The 22,325-nt window shown below is 36.9% G+C and overlaps 1 protein-coding gene across 1 annotated transcript in view; it reads right to left on the bottom strand.

Annotated features, from left to right (window-relative positions):
• LOC100367178 (ATP-dependent DNA helicase Q4-like) overlaps nucleotides 1–22,325 on the bottom strand; it is a 30,733-nt gene that overhangs the window by 4,161 nt on the left and 4,247 nt on the right. Inside the window, exons 4-13 of the mRNA XM_085500141.1 lie at nucleotides 22,026–22,240; nucleotides 21,003–21,296; nucleotides 20,189–20,281; nucleotides 10,845–10,981; nucleotides 8,246–8,518; nucleotides 6,114–6,296; nucleotides 5,661–5,852; nucleotides 4,777–5,043; nucleotides 4,281–4,406; nucleotides 96–522 (exon numbers count right to left, since the gene is read on the bottom strand). Coding sequence (XP_085356267.1) covers nucleotides 96–522; nucleotides 4,281–4,406; nucleotides 4,777–5,043; nucleotides 5,661–5,852; nucleotides 6,114–6,296; nucleotides 8,246–8,518; nucleotides 10,845–10,981; nucleotides 20,189–20,281; nucleotides 21,003–21,296; nucleotides 22,026–22,240 — 2,207 coding nt within the window. The remainder of the gene's footprint in view (nucleotides 1–95; nucleotides 523–4,280; nucleotides 4,407–4,776; nucleotides 5,044–5,660; nucleotides 5,853–6,113; nucleotides 6,297–8,245; nucleotides 8,519–10,844; nucleotides 10,982–20,188; nucleotides 20,282–21,002; nucleotides 21,297–22,025; nucleotides 22,241–22,325) is intronic.

The raw sequence follows: 22,325 nt of genomic DNA, 5'->3' as shown, positions 1-22,325 counted from the left end.
TGATTGGTCCAACTGTTAGTATTGGGTAGCCAATCAGGCACATTCTTATAAGTAGCTTTGCATAGACTCTGACACTCTGCCATGGTTCACTATACCTTCTTCCTTCATATCCAAGTTTTCTACAGTTTCATCAATAGACAATGCTCTTTCATGGCCTGGACATAATCGTGGTAATCTCTTTGGTGATGTGTTCTCATGACCAGTGGATTCCATGCTGCTTTTTTCTTGTGTATTGTCATTGTGGGGTGAGTTGTCATTATCAGATGTGCTGTCACTGTGAGGTGACTTATTCCCTTGGGGTGTGCTGTCACTGTGGGGTGACTTATTCCCTTGGGGTATGCTGTCACTGTGGGGTGACTTTTTCCCTTGGGGTATGCTGTCACTGTGGGGTGTGTTGTTACTGTGTGATAAGTTGTCATCTTGGGGAGAATCGTTGGTAGCATTTACACCAAGCATCATCTGTTCTTCAGAGATTTCTGAATAGTTTATCCCGTCATCAGGAAATTCCTCTCCTAAGCATTGCTATAATCATCAATATATAAAGGTTACTTAGCAACAGTTATTAAGGGTCAACTGCCTTTGAAGTACAGAATGAATATACACAGGATAACACGTTAAGATATACTGGCTTTAGACATTTAAACAACTTCTAGACAAATGTATATATCAACTGTAAACAGCACCTAGACAGATGTATATACTAACTTTAAACATGTAAACAACACCTAAACAGCTGTATATACCAACTTAGACATGTAAACAACACCTAAACAGCTGTATATACCAACTTAGACATGTAAACAACACCTAGACAGATGTATATACCGACTGTAGACATGTAAACAGCACATAGACAGCTGTATATACCAACTGTAGACATTTAAACAACACCTAGACAGATGTATATACCAACTGTAGACATGTAAACAGCACCTAGACAGATGTGAACAACACCTAGACAGATGTATATACTAAATGTAGACATGTAAACGACACCTAGACAGATGTAAACGACACCTAGACAGATGTAAACACCAACTGTAGACATGTAAACAGCACCTAGACAGCTGTATATACTAACAGTAGACATGTAAACAGCACCTGAACAGATGTGAACAACACCTAGACATATGTATATACCAACTGTAGACATGTAAACAACACCTAGACAGATGTATATACCAACTGTAGACATGTAAACAGCACCTAGACAGCTGTATATACTAACTGTAGACATGTAAACAACACCTAGACAGATGTGAACAACACCTAGACAGATATATATACCAACTGTAGACATGTAAACAGCACCTAGACAGCTGTATATACTAACTGTAGACATGTAAACAACATCTGGACAGATGCATATACCAACTGTACACTTGTAAACAACACCTGGACAGATGTATATACCAACTGTACACTTGTAAACAGCACCTAGACAGCTGTATATACTAATTGTAGACATGTAAACAGCACCTAGACAGATGTATATACCAACTGTAGACATGTAAACAACACCTAGACAGATGTATATACCAACTGTAGACATGTAAACAGCACCTAGACAGCTGTATATAACTAACTGTAGACAAGTAAACAGCACCTAGACAGCTGTATATACCAACTGTAGACATGTAAACAACACCTAGACAGATGTATGTACCAACTGTACACATGTAAACAGCACCTATACAGGTGTATATACCAACTGTAGACATGTAAACAGCACCTAGACAGCTGTATATACCAACTGTAGACATGTAAACAACACCTAGACAGATGTATATACCAACTGTAGACATGTAAACAGCACCTAGACAGCTGTATATACTAATTGTAGACATGTAAACAACACCTAGACAGATGTGAACAACACCTAGACAGATGTATATACCAACTGTAGACATGTAAACAGCACCTAGACAGCTGTATATACTAACTGTAGACATGTAAACAACACCTGGACAGATGCATATACCAACTGTACACTTGTAAACAACACCTGGACAGATGTATATACCAACTGTACACTTGTAAACAGCACCTAGACAGCTGTATATACTAATTGTAGACATGTAAACAGCACCTAGACAGATGTATATACCAACTGTAGACATGTAAACAACACCTAGACAGATGTATATACCAACTGTAGACATGTAAACAGCACCTAGACAGCTGTATATAACTAACTGTAGACAAGTAAACAGCACCTAGACAGCTGTATATACCAACTGTAGACATGTAAACAACACCTAGACAGATGTATATACCAACTGTACACATGTAAACAGCACCTATACAGGTGTATATACCAACTGTAGACATGTAAACAGCACCTAGACAGCTGTATATACCAACTGTAGACATGTAAACAACACCTAGACAGATGTATATACCAACTGTAGACATGTAAACAGCACCTAGACAGCTGTATATACTAATTGTAGACATGTAAACAACACCTAGACAGATGTGAACAACACCTAGACAGATGTATATACCAACTGTAGACATGTAAACAGCACCTAGACAGCTGTATATACTAACTGTAGACATGTAAACAACACCTGGACAGATGCATATACCAACTGTACACTTGTAAACAACACCTGGACAGATGTATATACCAACTGTACACTTGTAAACAGCACCTAGACAGCTGTATATACTAATTGTAGACATGTAAACAACACCTAGACAGAGGTATATACCAACTGTAGACATGTAAACAACACCAAGACAGATGTATATACCAACTGTAGACATGTAAACAGCACCTAGACAGCTGTATATAACTAACTGTAGACATGTAAACATCACCTAGACAGCTGTATATACCAACTGTACACATGTAAACAGCACCTATACAGGTGTATATACCAACTGTAGACATGTAAACAACACCTAGACAGATGTATATACCAACTGTACACATGTAAACAACACCTAGACAGATGTATATACCAACTGTAGACATGTAAACATCACCTAGACAGCTGTATATACTAACTGTAGACATGTGAACAACACCTAGACAGATGTGAACAACACCTAGACAGATGTATATACCAACTGTAGACATGTAAACAGCACCTAGACAGCTGTATATACTAACTGTAGACATGTAAACAACACCTGGACAGATGCATATACCAACTGTACACTTGTAAACAACACCTGGACAGATGTATATACCAACTGTACACTAGTAAACAGCACCTAGACAGCTGTATATACTAATTGTAGACATGTAAACAACACCTAGACAGATGTATATACCAACTGTAGACATGTAAACAACACCAAGACAGATGTATATACCAACTGTAGACATGTAAACAGCACCTAGACAGCTGTATATAACTAACTGTAGACATGTAAACATCACCTAGACAGATGTATATACCAACTGTACACATGTAAACAGCACCTATACAGGTGTATATACCAACTGTAGACATGTAAACAACACCTAGACAGATGTATATACCAACTGTAGACATGTAAACAACACCTAGACAGATGTATATACCAACTGTAGACATGTAAACAGCACCTAGACAGCTGTATATAACTAACTGTAGACATGTAAACAGCACCTAGACGGCTGTATATACCAACTGTAGACATGTAAACAGCACCTAGCCAGCTGTATATACCAACTGTAGACATGTAAACAACACCTAGACGGCTGTATATACCAACTGTAGACATGTAAACAATACCTAGACGGCTGTATATACCAACTGTAGACATGTAAACAGCACCTAGCCAGCTGCATATACCAACTGTACACATGTAAACAGCACCTAGACAGGTGTATATACCAACTGTACACATGTAAACAACACCTAGCCAGCTGCATATACCAACTGTACACATGTAAACAGCACCTAGCCAGCTGCATATACCAACTGTACACATGTAAACAGCACCTAGACAGGTGTATATACCAACTGTACACATGTAAACAGCACCTAGCCAGCTGCATATACCAACTGTACACATGTAAACAGCACCTAGCCAGGTGTATATACCAACTGTACACTTGTAAACAGCACCTAGACGGCTGTATATACCAACTGTACACTTGTAAACAACACCTAGACAGCTGTATATACCAACTGTACACATGTAAACAGCACCTAGCCAGCTGCATATATCAACTGTAGACATGTAAACAGCACCTAGCCAGGTGTATATACCAACTGTAGACATTTAAACAACACCTAGAAGATTAATTTTTCCTTGATGAGTTGTGATATTGCTATTACCTGCTGTCGTTGATATATCTGCCGACATTTACACTTCTGAAATACTTTCCTCACCAGCTTCTTCACAGTGTTTCTTTCGACACTGTTACCATAGATGAATCTTCTCAGTTCACGTTGATCATGACCCTGTTTGTACAAATCCCAAATAGCAGTCTTTTATTATTAACCCTTCACAAAATAGTCCTGTTTATAGTCTGCACTTTCCTTCAGATTGATAAAAAATTGATTGAGTGAAACCTGAAATTGGCTCCAAAATTAGGGTTCATTTCCAGAAATACTGAAGAATATAAGAAAAAAGTACAGACAAATTTGGGCAAGAAAGTCTGGTGGTGGAAAGGTTTTCACAAATGACCTATTGACCTTAGCTCACTTGCACCTTTATTGTAGATTCACATCTAACAGAGAAAATTTTATTTAATATATTTTTCGACAGAATTACTGTCACACAAGTTGCTGGACTTGAGTTGTTTTCCTCACATTGCTATGAATTTCTTACCTCTGGATCCAGAAACAAGTGGCACTGTGCTGGTTCCCCATCTCTTCCCGCTCTGCCAATTTCTTGCACATAACTCTCAAACGTTTTTGGCAGATTAAAATGAATGATAGCTCTGACATCGGACTTATCCAATCCCATACCAAACGCTACTGTGGCTGCAACAATACGAAGTTGTCCAGACATGAACTGATTCTGTATGCGTCGCCGCTCAGAGGAACTTTTACCAGCATGGTATGACTCAACACTGTTCACAGTCAATGGTTTCTTCTTACCACCTGTAATAAGAGAAATCGTTTTCATTAATGTTTTAGCTAAAATTAGCTGGACCAACAAATTATTGCAGAACCTAGTAATAATATATGTTTTAATATTAATATTAATATTACAAGTAAAAAACTTACAAAATAATAAATAAATAAGATTTGGAATGAGTGCTGATGATGCTTTTTACCCCTTGTATACAATTGTGTAAAAATGTCTGTGAAGTCCCGAAAACAGTACAATAAAGCTACCTGTACATCGAAACAGTGCAGGCTAATGTGCGAAGGTCGGGGGAGCCAAAGCAGCATTTGATACAAGCAAATGAGGGTTGTCAGGTGCAAACATAACTCTAAGCTGCTCCGTTTTTGGAAATGGCCTTCTTTTGTTTTGGTTTAGGCCACGAAAGTGTATATAGTAATAAGGTTATACACAACATACTTGAAATTACATCCTCATGAATTGTATGCTACAGTATTGTCCTTGATACTTCACATCTTTGACAATACCTTCGCAATAAGATGCACTCACATATTTTATAAATAACATCATAGTCTATCTGTGCACATGTATGTAAAATAACCTGCTCAACTCAAAGTATTCATACCTTTGCCTTTGCCTATAGCCTTGCCCTTGGTCTTTGTTTCTTTTTCTGTTTCTGTTTCGTTTTCTTCATGGAATTCCTCGTGTAGGGGGGTATCCGGCAGACAGGTTCTTAACAAAGATGCAAGACGTTCCGTTCCTTCACGTCTAGTACAGTAAATGATAATGGAATCCAAAGAACAGAATCTATCACCTTTCAGTAGACCAACCAAAGCCTGAAAAAATGTATATCATTAAGATATTTGAAAACTGTAACACAGCATAATTTCTTTTCTATATTTCATAGGACAAGAAGCAAATTTTTTTTTTTGGTCTTACAGATATCCCAAGGTAAACTGCTATTCATTGCAACATGATGATATTTTAGGTTTACTAAGAAAAGGAAAGCATGTACACCAACAATTTTAACACCTTTTCATGAGAGCTGAGTGGGCAGCAGAAATCAAATTGGTGGAACTGTGACGATATATACTAACCCGATCTCTGTCAGCGTCTCTTGATACAGAGAGATGTAAATTGTGCGGTACAGACGCACCTCGCACTACAGCCCTTTGATAGTTATTGATACCCAGATGTAATGCTACGCTGGATGCAGTCGCCAAAGTAGCTGTAGCAGTCAGACCTAACATACACTGCACACCAAGGCTTTCTTTCAGAACCTGTAAGATAAAGAGATGCAACACTAATGCACTGAACACAGCTAGCAGAATGAAACATTTATATTGAAATCTCAGTTGGCTCTTTTCACACAATACTTTGAGTGATGCAACTGCATTTATTGCACAAAAACAAAATATAAACAGAATAAAACAAAACAAAAATATTCAAAGTAATGCAACAATTAGAAAATAATTAAAGACTTATATTACACTACTGTGCTTTTATTGTCAGTATTGAATCTAGTAAAATGTAATTTTTGTTTTTTAATAATTCACTACGATGAATTAGTAAAAAATTACATATTGTAACGCATTTGCACTACTGTGAAATGCTTGATTTTAGCTGGAACTAATTGGTCGTTTTGTATTTGGAATTTATTTTTACTGTTTTGAATGTAAAATATAGGAAAAAAGGTGTATTTGCTGGATTTTATTCTCACTCATTCATTCCTTCAGCGAAAATAGCGAAAATAAAGTATTTCACAGTATTAAGAAACCAAAAATCATGTTTTTTGCATAGTGAATCATTAAAATATTAAGTATTTTTACCATAGAAACACCTGCAATTTACATAAGCATATGTGTTAATAACAGAGCAAATACGGTACAGTGGCCCCTCGCTAAGTCGCGGGTGTCGGGATCCAAGCAAAAACCGCGACTTATCGAGGGCCGCGACTTACCAAGGGACGTCGTGAAAGAGGGAGGTCGTGCATTGAAAAACATATAAAAAGCACATATAAACCCTCAGTTTAGTTAATTGATGTATCATCACATGTGTCAGGCAGTATTCGAATAAAATCATGACTATGTTTGCTGTAAACATTGCATTGTTTATTTTGTTTGTGTCCGAAATTATGTGGGTCGTTTGCTGTTGCTTGCGATTTCGACGGTAACAGCTTCCAAAATAAACCAGTTTCATCGCAATTATAATTTCTATCAGTTTTTTGGGAAAGTTTTTCGTAGATCGAGCTTCGCCTTGGATTGAGACTGCGTGTATCGATAGCATGTCTTCTTTGCCATTGCAAGAACCACCCTGAACTGGCCTCAAATTCAAAGTCGTCATATCTGAGTTGTGTGCTTTGCATTGGGTGATGGGACCAGAGAGTGGAGTTCCGGCAGACCGTTCTTGAAGAAACGTAAACAGCTTTATCGATGTCACCATTGTCGGACAATTTCGCACGTTTTTCTGTTCAGTCCCGCTTCTTGGTCAACTTTGAAAACAAATTTACTTTTCATTTTTTACCCACCCACGAATAGTGGGCTCAACCACTGATAGATCACGTGCAACCCAGGCTGGATAGCTTTCGCTTTGACATGCTGCTCAATCGAGAAATAGAGATAATTTTAATGAATTCAACTCATTGTAGCGAGTTCTTTTACAGGTATACCAAAATGGGACCGGCCGAGAAGTACGTACGGTCACTACTCGACACCCCTGTTGACACCTTGAGTAAGGCCGCCGTCACCCATTGCATCTCAGCAATTGACGGACAGTAGGTGTTAAGTTGTCTCTTTAACGGTTAGTTAAAAACACTATGCCACGAAACATTAGTCTTTGTACTTCAAAACTGCTGTCAAAACACAATAGAAATTTTGGGAGCCATCCAAGTACCTGCGACTTAGCCGAATCGCGACTTACCGAGGCGCGACTTAGCGAGGGATCACTGTATTTGGAATGGTTTTCTTGTTGTATGTTTTCTTAATTTTCACATTTACTAATACTCCAAAATGTTCAGAGAGTACTCAGCAATAGCCCTTAAATGTCTGATCAAAAATGATGTCAGAAATACAATGTGCTTCATCACTACAAGCAAACTAATGGTATCTTAGCAACAGTACTAACCTTACAAAGTCTAAGATAAGAAGGTCTGAAATGATGTGACCATTCAGAAACACAATGTGCTTCATCACTACAAGCAAACTAATGGTATCTTAGCAACAGTACTAACCTTACAAAGTCTAAGATAAGAAGGTCTGAAATGATGTGACCATTCAGAAACACAATGTGCTTCATCAATACAAGCAAATGCCACTGGAGGTAACTGTGAAATAGGAGGCAGGCAGCCAGATTTACTACCACCGCCACCAACTAATGCTTCTGGTGAAATCAACAAGACGTGGATTTTACCCTCTAAGATTTGCTTCACTACTTTAGTTCTTTGCGCTTTCGTCATACCGCTATGAAGACAGGCACCATTCAGGCATTTTGGTAAACCAACTACCTGCATAGGAAATATCACATGATATCATTGATTAAATGAAGCATATGTAATTGTAAGGTATAAACAACAGAGTAATCACTGGTAGTTCACATGGTTGTTTGATTAGTTTGTTTGTTGCGTGTTTAACCCTATGAATGCTGCAATTAGACTTTTACCATCTTTTCAATAGAAAACTAGAATAATGGTCAGTGGCTTTTCGGACAACTGATCAAAACATGTTGGAATTAAATTTTTTATTAAATTATATAATTGAAATGATACAGTGATAAGAAAACCATGACTTTTAAAGTTGTAATAGCAGTACACATACAATTTAAGGTAACAAAGCTGTAGGATTCAGACGATGTACTATAAGCGATGTTCCTCAATTTGAGGCTAACTCAATGCTGAATTTGAGGCTAACTCAATGATGAATCTGATGCTATAACTCAATGCCCAATCTGAGGCTAACTCAATGCCCAATCTGAGGCAAACTCAATGCCCAATCTGAGGCAAACTCAATGCCCAATCTGAGGATAACTCAATGCCCAATCTGGGCTAACTCAATGCCAAATCTGGGGCTAACTCAATGCCAAATCTGGGGCTAACTCAATGCTGAATTTGGGGCTAACTCAATGCTGAATTTGAGGCTAACTCAATGCTGAATTTGAGGCTAACTCAATGCTGAATTTGAGGCTAACTCAATGCTGAATTTGAGGCTAACTCAATGCTGAATTTGAGGCTAACTCAATGCTGAATTTGAGGCTAACTCAATGCTGAATTTGAGGCTAACTCAATGCTGAATTTGAGGCTAACTCAATGCTGAATTTGAGGCTAACTCAATGCTGAATTTGAGGCTAACTCAATGCTGAATTTGAGGCTAACTCAATGATGAATTTGAGGCTAACTCAATGATGAATCTGGGGCTAACTCAATGATGAATCTGGGGCTAACTCAATGATGAATCTGGGGCTAACTCAATGATGAATCTGGGGCTAACTCAATGATGAATCTGGGGCTAACTCAATGATGAATCTGAGGCTAACTCAATGCTGAATTTGAGGCTAACTCAATGCTCAATTTGAGGCTAACTCAATGCTGAATTTGAGGCTAACTCAATGCTGAATTTGAGGCTAACTCAATGCTGAATTTGAGGCTAACTCAATGCTGAATCTGGGGCTAACTCAATGCTGAATCTGGGGCTAACTCAATGCTCAATCTGAGGATAACTCAATGCCCAATCTGGGGCTAACTCAATGATGAATCTGAGGCTAACTCAATGCTGAATTTGAGGCTAACTCAATGCTGAATTTGAGGCTAACTCAATGCTGAATTTGAGGCTAACTCAATGATGAATCTGAGGCTAACTCAATGCTGAATTTGAGGCTAACTCAATGATGAATTTGAGGCTAACTCAATGCTGAATCTGGGGCTAACTCAATGCTCAATCTGAGGATAACTCAATGCCCAATCTGGGGCTAACTCAATGATGAATCTGAGGCTAACTCAATGATGAATCTGAGGCTAACTCAATGCTCAATCTGGGGCTAACTCAATGCCCAATCTGAGGCTAACTCAATGCTCAATCTAAGGATAACTCAATGCTCAATCTAAGGATAACTCAATGCTCAATCTAAGGATAACTCAATGCTCAATCTAAGGATAACTCAATGCTCAATCTTCGGTTAACTCAATGCCAAATCTGGAGCTAACTCAATGCCGAATCTGGGGCTAACTCAATGCCCAATCTGAGGCTAACTCAATGCTCAATCTAAGGATAACTCAATGCTCAATCTAAGGATAACTCAATGCTCAATCTAAGGATAACTCAATGCTCAATCTAAGGATAACTCAATGCTGAATCTGGGGCTAACTCAATGCTGAATCTGGGGCTAACTCAATGCTGAATCTGGGGCTAACTCAATGCTGAATCTGGGGCTAACTCAATGCTCAATCTGGGGCTAACTCAATGCCGAATCTGGGGTTAACTCAATGCTCAATCTTCGGTTAACTCAATGCCAAATCTGGGGCTAACTCAATGCCAAATCTGGGGCTAACTCAATGTTGAGTCTGAGGCTAACTCAATGCTCAATCTGGGGCTAACTCAATGCCCAATCTGAGGCTAACTCAATGCTGAATCTGGGGCCAACTCAATGTTCAATCTGACGCTAACTCAATGCTGAATCTGGGGCCAACTCAATGTTCAATCTGAGGCTAACTCAACACTCATTTCAAAAAATTTGAAAAGCAGTATCTCTCTAAAATGCACAAGTATTGTATAAATACAGAATTTCTGTCATACTGGAACTATTCTGTAATCAGTGTCTTACTATTATGGTAGAATTACCTGATCGTCCATCAAAGACACCAATGGTGAAATAACCAACGTCATACAGTTATATTTCTGTGCATACATATATGCGGGTAGCTGATAACACAAAGACTTGCCAGCACCGGTTGATAATACCACTAAAGTTGATAACCCTATAGTAGCAAGACAATTATAATAAAACAGCAGTGTTGTGTTAGTTAACGTCAGTTGTAAACAGTTTTCCCTTTACAACAAAAGTTAATATAAAAATTGTTTTTTAATTTATAATATCAATTGATGCATAAAGATTCCATGAATATAATTTCTATCTAAAATTAACCATATAAAATCTTCAGAATTTATTTTGGGTTAAATTTGGAGTTAAATCTGTCTACTGAGGCATGGATGGACACACTGGCACATTGGGAGATGTACTGTAAAATACTTTATTTTGGCTGGAATTAATTTTCGCTGAAAAGACTTGGTATTTTTTAGGAAATTTATTTTCACTGGTTTTTGACAAGTTGAATGTAAAATATAGGAAAAAAAATTATATTCGCTGAATTTTATTTTCAGTGAATCTTTCCTTCAGCGATAATCAATTTCAAGCAAAAATAAAGTATTTTATAGTAGTTTGAATTATCAGGATAGCATTAATAAAGAAGAGATTTGTCAAGCAAAGTACAATGCATCTGTTTTATGGTTTCTAGTATACAAATTGCATATATGCGTGGACAACCTCTTGAAGTGTATGAAGTGTTTTCAACGGTCAAGTTTCCCTAGTACCGTAAAATCTGTATTAGAAGCCGCATCCCTACTAGAAGTCGCACCCATTCTTTTTGAATAATTTAAAATAACAAGCAGCCTGTCGGCTGAGATAGCTCCGCTGTTAGCAATGCACATGGCAATTAAAGAACAGAAGATATCATTAGAAAATGAACAAATCTGAGAGAGGTCCACATGTAGTACCTATATGTATAATATATCAAAGCAATTGGATTTGCGGTTCTCAACAAGAAGTCGAAAATATCACTTTTTACCAAAAATTACAAAAATATTCATCAAAATTAGAGAATTAAAGATATCATTATGAAATGAACAAATCTGAGAGAGGTCCACATGTAGTACCTATATATGTAATATCAAAGCAATTGGACTTGCGGTTTTCAACAAGAAGTCGAAAATATCACTTTTTACCAAAAATTACAAAAATATTCACCGAAATTAGAGAATTAAAGATATCATTACAAAATGAACAAATCTGAGAGAGGTCCACATGTAGTACCTATATATGTAATATCAAAGCAATTGGACTTGCGGTTTTCAACAAGAAGTCGAAAATATCACTTTTTACCAAAAATTACAAAAATATTTACCAAAATTAGAGAATTAAAGATATCATTACAAAATGAACAAATCTGAGAGAGGTCGACATGTAGTACCTATATATGTAATATCAAAGCAATTGGACTTGCGGTTTTCAACAAGAAGTCGAAAATATCACTTTTTACCAAAAATTACAAAAATATTCACCAAAATTAGAGAATTAAAGATATCATTACAAAATGAACAAATCTGAGAGAGGTCCACATGTAGTACCTATATATGTAATATCAAAGCAATTGGACTTGCGGTTTTCAACAAGAAGTCGAAAATATCACTTTTTACCAAAAATTACAAAAATATTCACCAAAATTAGAGAATTGAAGATATCATTACAAAATGAACAAATCTGAGAGAGGTCGACATGTAGTACCTATATATGTAATATCAAAGCAATTGGACTTGCGGTTTTCAACAAGAAGTCGAAAATATCACTTTTTACCAAAAATGACAAAAATATTCACCAAAATTAGAGAATTAAAGATATCATTACAAAATGAACAAATCTGAGAGAGGTCCACATGTAGTACCTATATATGTAATATCAAAGCAATTGCACTTGCGGTTTTCAACAAGAAGTCGAAAATATCACTTTTTACTAAAAATGACAAAAATATTCACCAAAATTAGAGAATTGAAGATATCATCATGAAATGAACAAATCTGAGAGAGGTCTACCCAAGGTACATATACACCAAGTATCAAAGCATTCAGGCTTGTAGTTTTCAAGAAGAAGTCGAAAAAGTAAAACATTGACACGGACGACGGACGACGGACGACGACGACGGACGACGGACGACGACGGACAATCACTCATATGATAAGCTCCGCTCGACAAAGTCGACAGCGGAGCTAAAAAATTCATCATTTCTCATATGTGTACATGCTCTAATAGAAGCCGCATCCCCTCTGTTGCATTGTACCATTTTAATAGAAGCCGCGGCTTCTAATACAGATTTTACAGTACTCAAAAACTTTACCAAGCAGGAGTAAGTGAACACAAAGTCACGTGATCAAACTGTACACAAAAAATATGAAATCTGCCTCTGAGGGCGCAATCACCTAACAATTGTAATAAATGGGATATCCTGACGAATGAATAATAGAATTAGCAGAGGTATAATTGCCTGTCAGCATGTCAGCCATATTAGATGTGATACATAAGTATACTTTATTCCATCTTTCACTCCTTAAGGTAGCAGGATAGTTTTTTTGCATGGAAAATGTAAACACCTATTATCAGAATAAATTTTACAAGAAACCATATAATCTATTATATATGTTTGGAAACATATGAAAATTTGTGCTTACAACTGGTTTTTAATCCGTGTCGAAAACGTGCACAGAATGGTCGTTTTGTGCACGTTTTCGACACGGCTTATCAGCTACCTCAAGTGCCAAATCCATGAAATAAACAACCAATGTCAATAGAGTAGCCTAGGTGTTAAAAATGGATTACGTACTGGCAAACCAACTTCTGCATAGGTATGTTTCTAAACGCTTGCTTTTTAGCTGATTTAGTCATCATTTTTGAACTCAGAAGCCCGCAAAACCTAATATTACATGTGAGAACGAAACAAATCCGTCAAGATTTCCCGTTTTCCCGTAAAAGGGATGCTGGCTGTTCCCTTACTGGACTCCCTCCCCGCGTATACTAGTACTGGTACTACCATGGATTAGTACCTTCCATGGTACTACCAACTCTAACCATGTCCCCATTTGGTGACGCATGTCAAGCTATAAATTAGCATCAATACTCATTTCGCCCAATATTTCGCTTTTATAACATTTTATAACATATCACTTAATTTCCGACCGGAAAAACGACCATGTTTTTATCCCTTTTTTTCCCACTAGCTTATTAAAAACACTGACCGCTTGTTCAAACACTGAACACTGGCACATGAGTTGTCGAAATGGTTGTTTTAGTGCTAAAGTTTGAGGATTCAATGAGTATTAACCATTATTTAATTTCGAACGACACTTCCAAACCATCATACTTTGTTTCGTTCGCGAACGTACAGCGGGACTGTGTTCCGTTTGAATCCAGGGCTGCTATATCGTTTCAACAAAATGATTATCGAGACAAATACGTGATACAGGCAATGCTAACTCCTTGGGGCAGAGAGCAGAGACACAAGGAACATATTGATGCCACGGCCATGTATTTAAAATGCGAGCGTGCAGACGGGCGATATTTCTGGGTTCTCGCGCTCGAAAAATTAAGCGGAAATTATTCAACATAAGGTTGCAAAAGCGAGTAAAAATAATGATCGAAAAGCAGAAGCGAGCATAGGGTTGGGTGTAGTGCTGTACATTCAGGTCCTTTGTAAAAATACGATCGGCTAAGATCTATGTCATTCTGTAGCACGCTAGAGACAGACAAAATGCAGTTTTAAATATTGACACCGTTCGTATTTTTTAAATGAGTCAACAAATAAATAAATTGTATGCTGCTTAAGCGATGATCGATCGAAACAGACTCGTTTTGCAAGTTTTAACGGCTACGTTCTGCTGAAGATATAAGACTTCACTTTCGGAGTTATTACCGAAGATAATGTACGACAGCAAAAAACAACAACATTTGGTTATGTGAAATAGAGTAGCATTCATGTAGGTCCAATCAGTACTGTTGTATCGTCTATATCGTCAACCGAACGTTACTATATATATATATATATAAATATATATAATGATTTTCATTTGGTTTCACCAAAGACAATTGTCTTTGGTTTCACGTGATAGTTAATCTGATTTATCATATAGCATTACAAACAGGAAGTCCTCGGCATGGGTCAGAGTACTAATATACCCCAGACCACTCGTTTTGGTGAATGGTCTGGGTGTGGCTTGTGGGTAAGAATAGAAAATGAATTTCGGTGAGGTTGTGATTATTTGGATTTTTGAGAACGGATTTTTACTATTGAAATGAAATTATCACGTCTAGGGGTGAATTGTTAATAGGTGAAGTGATGTTAAAAACATAAGTAGTTCATCTTCTTGCGTACACCGCAACAACAAAGGTTTATTTTTCAACACAGATCTCCAGTCAAGAGGATGGCGTTTGGACGTAACCCCGGAGTTAAACCATAGACAATATAGTAGGAAAGACAAGCAACTCCAGCGGTTCTATTCTATTTTAACAATGTCTCAAATTTCAGAATAAGTTGGGATGAATAAGAATTGAATATACATCTTTTGAAAAAATCAGCTAAACAGTTTACCACCACGATTGTGTTGAATTGGCGAGTTATCAACGAAGACGACCGGACGTCTCCGGTCATGAGCTGGCTTTATCCACTTTTACAGTGATGAATATTGCGTTCGAGTTGAGTTACTAGTAATTACAAGCCTGATTTACATTTTTCTAGTGGTGTTTTTTGTCAATGTATTAAATATAAGTGCGTTGGGAAACATCATAATTATATTGCGTGAGTGAAAGACGCCGGTAAGACTGTGTCACAACGTGTTCTATTTATTTCCAACGCGCGTGGTCGGCTCCTCTGATTGCGTTTATTTTGTATTTTTATTTTCGAAATGTATCACTGCCTGCGTTTTTTCGTGTGTTATGCTCGCAACTGAACATCCAAGCTGACCTTGTTTTGGCTGTATTTTTGGAAAGCTTATTGTATGATTTTTTTTTTTTTTTTAAGTATTTTTTTTATGGTCACTGTAGTTTGAAATATGCACAAAAATGTGTATTTTTGGTGCAAAGTGATTTAAGAAAAATTAGCTCCTAAACCATGCTTCTGTTTCCTGTCAAAATTGGTTTACGGGTACACCTGTTTACTATGAAGAAAGTGCCGTCTTGAAAACTGTCTGTTTTTAGGCGGCGAGAGTGGTGAACTCTCGCGAATTGCGTAATTTCGTTGATGAGAGTCGCCTACGGTATTCCATGGGTATTCTAAATGGCCGTTGCTGATCACGAGTTCCCGTGTGTAGATGATTTGTTCGATGTTTTGTTTTTTTTCGGATTTTGATGGCGGTGGAAATGATAGTGAAGAAGATCCAAACGCAGTAGACACAGCAATTCATGTTAACAACTGTATGTGTGTGTGATTCAGAGCACGGACATCAACATCGAAAATAGCGAAGATTTGCGTTTTCGTGATCGACACGTAAAAGAAACCCTTTGAAACGCTAGCAAAAAACCGAAAATAGTGAAAATAAAATAATAAAGACAATCGTGCCTCATTTATTCACAAGTATTCGAGTTATTTTGTTGAAATTATTAATAAAAACAGGGTATAACGTAGGTAGACGTGCATTCAGGCTGAAAGACTGGACGTGTAGTCAAGATGGTGACAGACGAGAGAACATACGGATTCAAAGTCTGTTTGAAAAAAAAATGCGTGGCAGAGAAAAATAAAAAACGAGCATAGTCGGTAAACAATAACATAATAAGATTCATGCACCATGAAAACAAAAATATTCAAATATTTTGTCGAAAACGGGGTACAGACTGAATATAACATGTACGGAAACATTACTGCCGTCTGAAACTAACTTTTAATTTTATTTAATTAAACAGGAACATATATATTAAAAGTCAAATTTTTTTTTACTAGTGAACCACGTTCACGAGAACATTTGATAGCTATTGTGTGTTCGGAAGATGCGTATTCCGGAAAGATACTTGTAGTTCGATACGAAAGTAGTGACATCGCATCGAAGTAAATATGACGTCATTGTTTACTTGCTCATCATAATATTCCAGCCCAGCTTACGTTGGGCATACGGCGTTTGACATTGGTGTTACTATACTACTATACTGTCTATGGTTAAACATGGCCCAAATTGATAGGGAGTAAAACACGGAAGTGGAAGAGCTGTCCATGCATTGACCAATCACACAAGAGCTCACAAACACCAACGAAATATTTGTTGTTGTACTTAACAAAGGGGTTTGGCACTAAAAACAATGGAACGTTTATAGGCTTAACGTTGGATTTAGATCGTGTTATAATCCAAATCCCCTACTAAGACTTGTAAGCACCAATTTTCATATGAAGCCCTTGACCTGTACTTTTCTGTTATTAATATTTTGTGAACATTGTGTTTGTTTTAGCGTCACGTGATTCTGAAAATCGGCGCGGCTGATAATTAACTAACGTGAATACATTTTAAAATGTCAGCTCTACGGTCATGCATGCGGTCAAAAACTTTACACTGTTTTGAAGCAAGGGTCATGAAGTTTAAATCCGTATTTCTATTTTTTACATTAAGTTTTTTTTTTCCTCTCTGAAAATCAAAAATTTCAAGCACGTTTTTTGGTGTTGAAGTTAGTGTATATCGGTGGTTTGCGCGAGGTTTGTGAAAATACGCGATAGAATTTCGCAAAAATGTAAATACGGATACGAAGCCAACATATTCGAGAGTACGAAAAGCTAAACGGCGACATCGTAGCGCTACTCACTGAAACGCCATTTAAAATTAGGTCAATGGTAATTGCCAGAAACCAAACACCGAGAAATCGGCACTTTTATGATTTTAAACTTCAATCGACGTTAACTCCCATTTTACCAGCAAAATAGTAAATAAATTACTTTGAAGGTTGTTTTCAAGAAAAATCATGAATCAACATTTATATCTGTAAAAAAACAGTATTTTTTGACCGTTTTCTTTCACATTATGGAGTTTTGAGACGGTCTGTGCTGATAACGAACGGTTACGTCATTCATTACAGCTAGGATTATGCAAAGTAGGCAGTTCTGTTTGCAGGTAGCAAACAACACAAATACTAAACTAGGCAGTTGAAGTGTTTGTCAATATAGTGTATTTATGTTTGGGCCGTTTTATTTTCAAACTTATTTTCTCGAGTATTTCACGAGTTTCAAAGTCTTCTAGAGACAGAAGAACACCTTTCGACACTATTTATCAGACTCCCGCGAGCAAACTTGTGTAGAATACGGTAGAAAATTAAATGGCGGCTGTCGGGTAAGTTCTTTTTAAGTGTGGATTTGGGGAAATGTAGTCAATTTTCAACGCGAAAATATTGTAAATCTGCTAGCCGGCGAGTCCGTTTTTGTTATTTTCGGGAGGGACCTTTTGTAGTGTTTGTGCTAGTTTAGTTTTCATTTTACCTGGATAAGCCTAAAGCGATTTCGAAGAGTACGCCGCCCCACCTCACCCAAGTGTACGTCTTACAGCACATTTATATACACTCTTTTTGCAGGTACGACGGACTTCGTTTGGTCTGATTTTGGTAGCAGCTAAATTCAAATTCATTATGTTCGCCAATAACCGCGCTGCATCACGTTTTAAACTTGCCACTTTCTTTCCACGAAAAGTCACAGCGACTGCGGATTCTGGCGATCTCGGCGTGGGAAGCTACCGTAGTGTGGCATCCCAACAGCAAGTACATTGCGGATAACAGCTTTTTTCTTTTCCGCTCATGATAAGAGTGACCAATCACTGTCAACAGACTGTAATATTTGTTTCAATTGACAACTCTTTCTACGTAATTCGACCAATGAAAATGCAGTGTTCTAAAATATTGACAGACACTAAACAACCCCATTTGGTTGGTTGTTATGGCTATGAGGAGGCTACGAGGTGTCTTTTTGTTGCCGCGAACTGGCCACTTCGGTCGAACTTTTCTGGTCTGTTTATATTTTCCACTTCCGTAATGAATGCGTCGTCGGCCTTCTTGGGAAACATCCTTTACCGGGCCTTTGTAAGTGCCGCCGTTAAGGAAACGAAAAACTGCTGTGAATACCAAGCCGCTAATGGTGGAGTCACTGAACAGCAAACTTCAAGAGGTGTTAGCTGGGGAAGCTAAATGAGGAATTTGATTTTTTGGACGAAGACAGTGACCCAGAATTTGAAGGTGAAGAAATCACAGACGCCCTTCAAGTATTTGTGAATGATACCGACGAACATTGTAGATGACCAAATGAAATGTACGATTGTAAACGTATTGCCATTTTTATAATTCAATGTACATGTGGGATTATTTTATTTTTATTGGCATTGTTAATTAAATTATTATTTTGGAAAGGAGCGTCTTTGCTTGCTCCTTAGAGTGTAAATATACGCTGAGGAGATCGTAACAATTGTGCCGTCCACATGAACAAGGCCTTTTCCCATGATCTAGTATCAAAGCAATTGGACTTGCGGTTTTTAACAAGAAGTCGAAAATATCACTTTTTACCAAAAATGACAAAAATATTCACCAAAATTAGAGAATTGAAGATATCAACATGAAATGAACAAACCTAAGAGAGATCTACCCAAGGTACATATACACCGAGTATCAAAGCATTCAGGCTTGTAGTTTTCAAGAAGAAGTCGAAAAAGTAAAACATTGACATGGACGACGGACAATCACTCATATGATAAGCTCCGCTCGACAAAGTCGACAGCGGAGCTAAAAATCTACAACCGAGTTCCCGCACAATGGTGTATCATTTCACGCAGATTGATTGTTGCAGATTTAAAATAACCATTTAGAACGTAAATTCCTCTAGACTTCCCAAAATATTTAAAAAAATTAAAAAAACCCAAACTACCGTTAAACGGCCCAAGCGAATTTACGGCAGAATCTGGCAATACGTTGGAGTGATATACTCATGTACCTTTTTGTTTATTCAAAATGTGTTGTGTTTCAAAAGTTATTTTTTGTCTTTGCTGTACAGCTTCCTTCTCTCGAAACGAAGCAGTGCACATATCTTATCAGCTGTGTGTAAACTACAAACAGATATCTTATCAGTTGTTTGTAAATAGCTTAGCCTCAGTTCAGTTATGTTTGTTAGGCATGAATATTAATGAGAAGTACTGGTGGAGTGTACACTGGATAAACAAAAACTTGGGTATTTGTTTGCACACAAGAAAAAAATCAGTTTACTTGTACAAGATATTATTTTTTCAATAAAGTAAATACACTAATGTATGTGGCATGCCTTATGGAGCTATGCTTGTGATTTTCACAAAAAAATGAGAAAAGTGCCCAAAAAACTATTCTGCTACCTTAATAGTTTTCTTTGAATTGAACTTACCAGATAATATCCTCATAACAGCTGCCTCTTGTCCAGTTCTAAATGAACTATATCCCATGTTACTTAATGCTTCATAGACCTCTTTAGGAGTGTCTGCAATTAAACAAACAATTAAACACATAATACAATTACGTTTTTTAGGATTCAGGAAGGTGCCATGTTCTACAAACAAGCCTTAGTGGTGTTTTCAAATTGTTGAAGCCCCCCCCCCCCCCCAATCAAATGGGAGGAGGGGGGGGGGGGAATACTGTTTTTCTGTAATTTCTGTAGTTGTACAATTAATGTTTTTTTTTGTGCATTTTCAGTTCATCAAAAATATTTTACTTTCATGTACAGGTGAGGAAGGTGTACAATCCATGTATGTAATGAAATGCCTTTCATTTTTTGGCAAACTTGAGAAGTCCCTCATACTTGATAAGATATTTTAATAGAACATAATAAAGAGTAAATTTCCTAATCTTAGCATGTAAAATGTTTTACTTGGGAAAACAAAATCATAAATGACAATTATTGTTTTACCTCAACTTGATTCAAATAATATTCTAGTTTGGGCTTATTTTATTTATTTTTTAAATATATGTATAATTATTTATTGTTATTAAACATTTTCCTTTATTTACTGCATTTTATTTTAATTTAGTATTTATTTGCTGGAATTTTTTTTGGTAATTGCTAAAGCCCACAATACAAAAAAAAAGATGTACGTAATAATAATGAAAACCATTTACAAAATAATAAAACTATATAGTAAAAATTAAATTAAATTAAATTCACACCTTACATTACATCAGATTTTAATCGGAATGTGTCTTACCTATAGGGTTGCCATCTGTTGTTGGTTGGAAGTATGGTTGCATAGGAGGTGGTGGCTTAGCATGCTCATAAACAGGAGGAATAAAATCCATGGAAAAATCATCATCATTATTAACCACAACATCAGGGTTGTCACATTTCTTTTCTTTGATTTGTGGTTTGGTTTGTATCCCTTGTGCCATTTTTGCAGCCTCTTCTAGTGTGGGAAATGGGCTTGCATCTTCATGTACTTCTTGCTCACCGTTCTCTTGTTCACCTTCTTTCATATCGTCATCACCCCAGTCAATCTTTTTTTCTAGTTTAATCAGAAAAAAAGTGAGGAACATACGCCGGAATACGAGTATTGTGGCTTATACATTGATTCATTTGTCTAACACTAGAAAGACATATGTTCTTGAGTTCAGATAGCAATTAAAAGACAGATTGGCAACATTAATGTTCAATAGTGTTAAGAGGAATTATTTCCTAATTGATGACCGCCTCTAATTAAAAAATAAACCAGTGTTATGCAGTATCCAAATTTAACCGATTACATATGTTACTTCTATTTTCTGTTTAGCAGATCTTTGCTTTCAGAATTCTAAATAAAAACAGCTGCAAAAAACATGGTGGACATACAATACCACAATGACATGCAAGACTTAATAAACGACATTTTGCTGCAATATTGCGTGAAAAGTTGAATTGCGTATTCTTTCAAACAAATAATTATTGATACCTGAGCCTTGATTGAAGGAAAAATGTAAATGTCTCTCTATAGCTCTCTATAGGAAATGAAACTCAGTGTTGAAGTTAGTGACTGAAAACTTGAGCTCATTTCATTTTCAAAGTAACAGACAGGTATTTACATTTGTCTTTCATTATATAATATTAATAATACTTAATTATTTCGTTTTGAGATAAGACAGATCAATTTAGGCTGAGAATGTAATAAATCTAAATAAAAACATTATAAATATTTATAATTCACTCCATCCAGCTTATTTTACAAATCTATTTTCTGTGTGAGATGAAATGCACTTACTTTTAAATCCATTACAATTCCTGGCCCAATGACCACTCTGACCACATTTGAAGCACGTACCACCATCTCCTCCGTTCTTCATTCTCTCTTTCCACTGCTGTCGTTTATATTTCCCCCCTGTCATGACAGCTCCCTTTCGCTGGTATCTTTTCCGCTTCATGTTTAGTCTGACAAAATTTTCATTTGCACCTTTGAGACTTGCTTTACCCACTGATCTGAGGACAAGAGGAAAAAAAAGTCATCAGCAGAAATGTTTTGATTTCATGCCATTCCAAATTTTACGAGAAAGTCACTGACTTT

The sequence above is a fragment of the Saccoglossus kowalevskii genome, chromosome 6 (genome assembly GCF_978046115.1).
Source record: "Saccoglossus kowalevskii chromosome 6, keSacKowa6.1, whole genome shotgun sequence".
Classification (NCBI taxonomy): domain Eukaryota; kingdom Metazoa; phylum Hemichordata; class Enteropneusta; family Harrimaniidae; genus Saccoglossus; species Saccoglossus kowalevskii.
The sequence above is the reverse complement of the archived record's forward strand: the minus strand, read 5'-3'. Positions and strand labels throughout refer to the sequence as shown.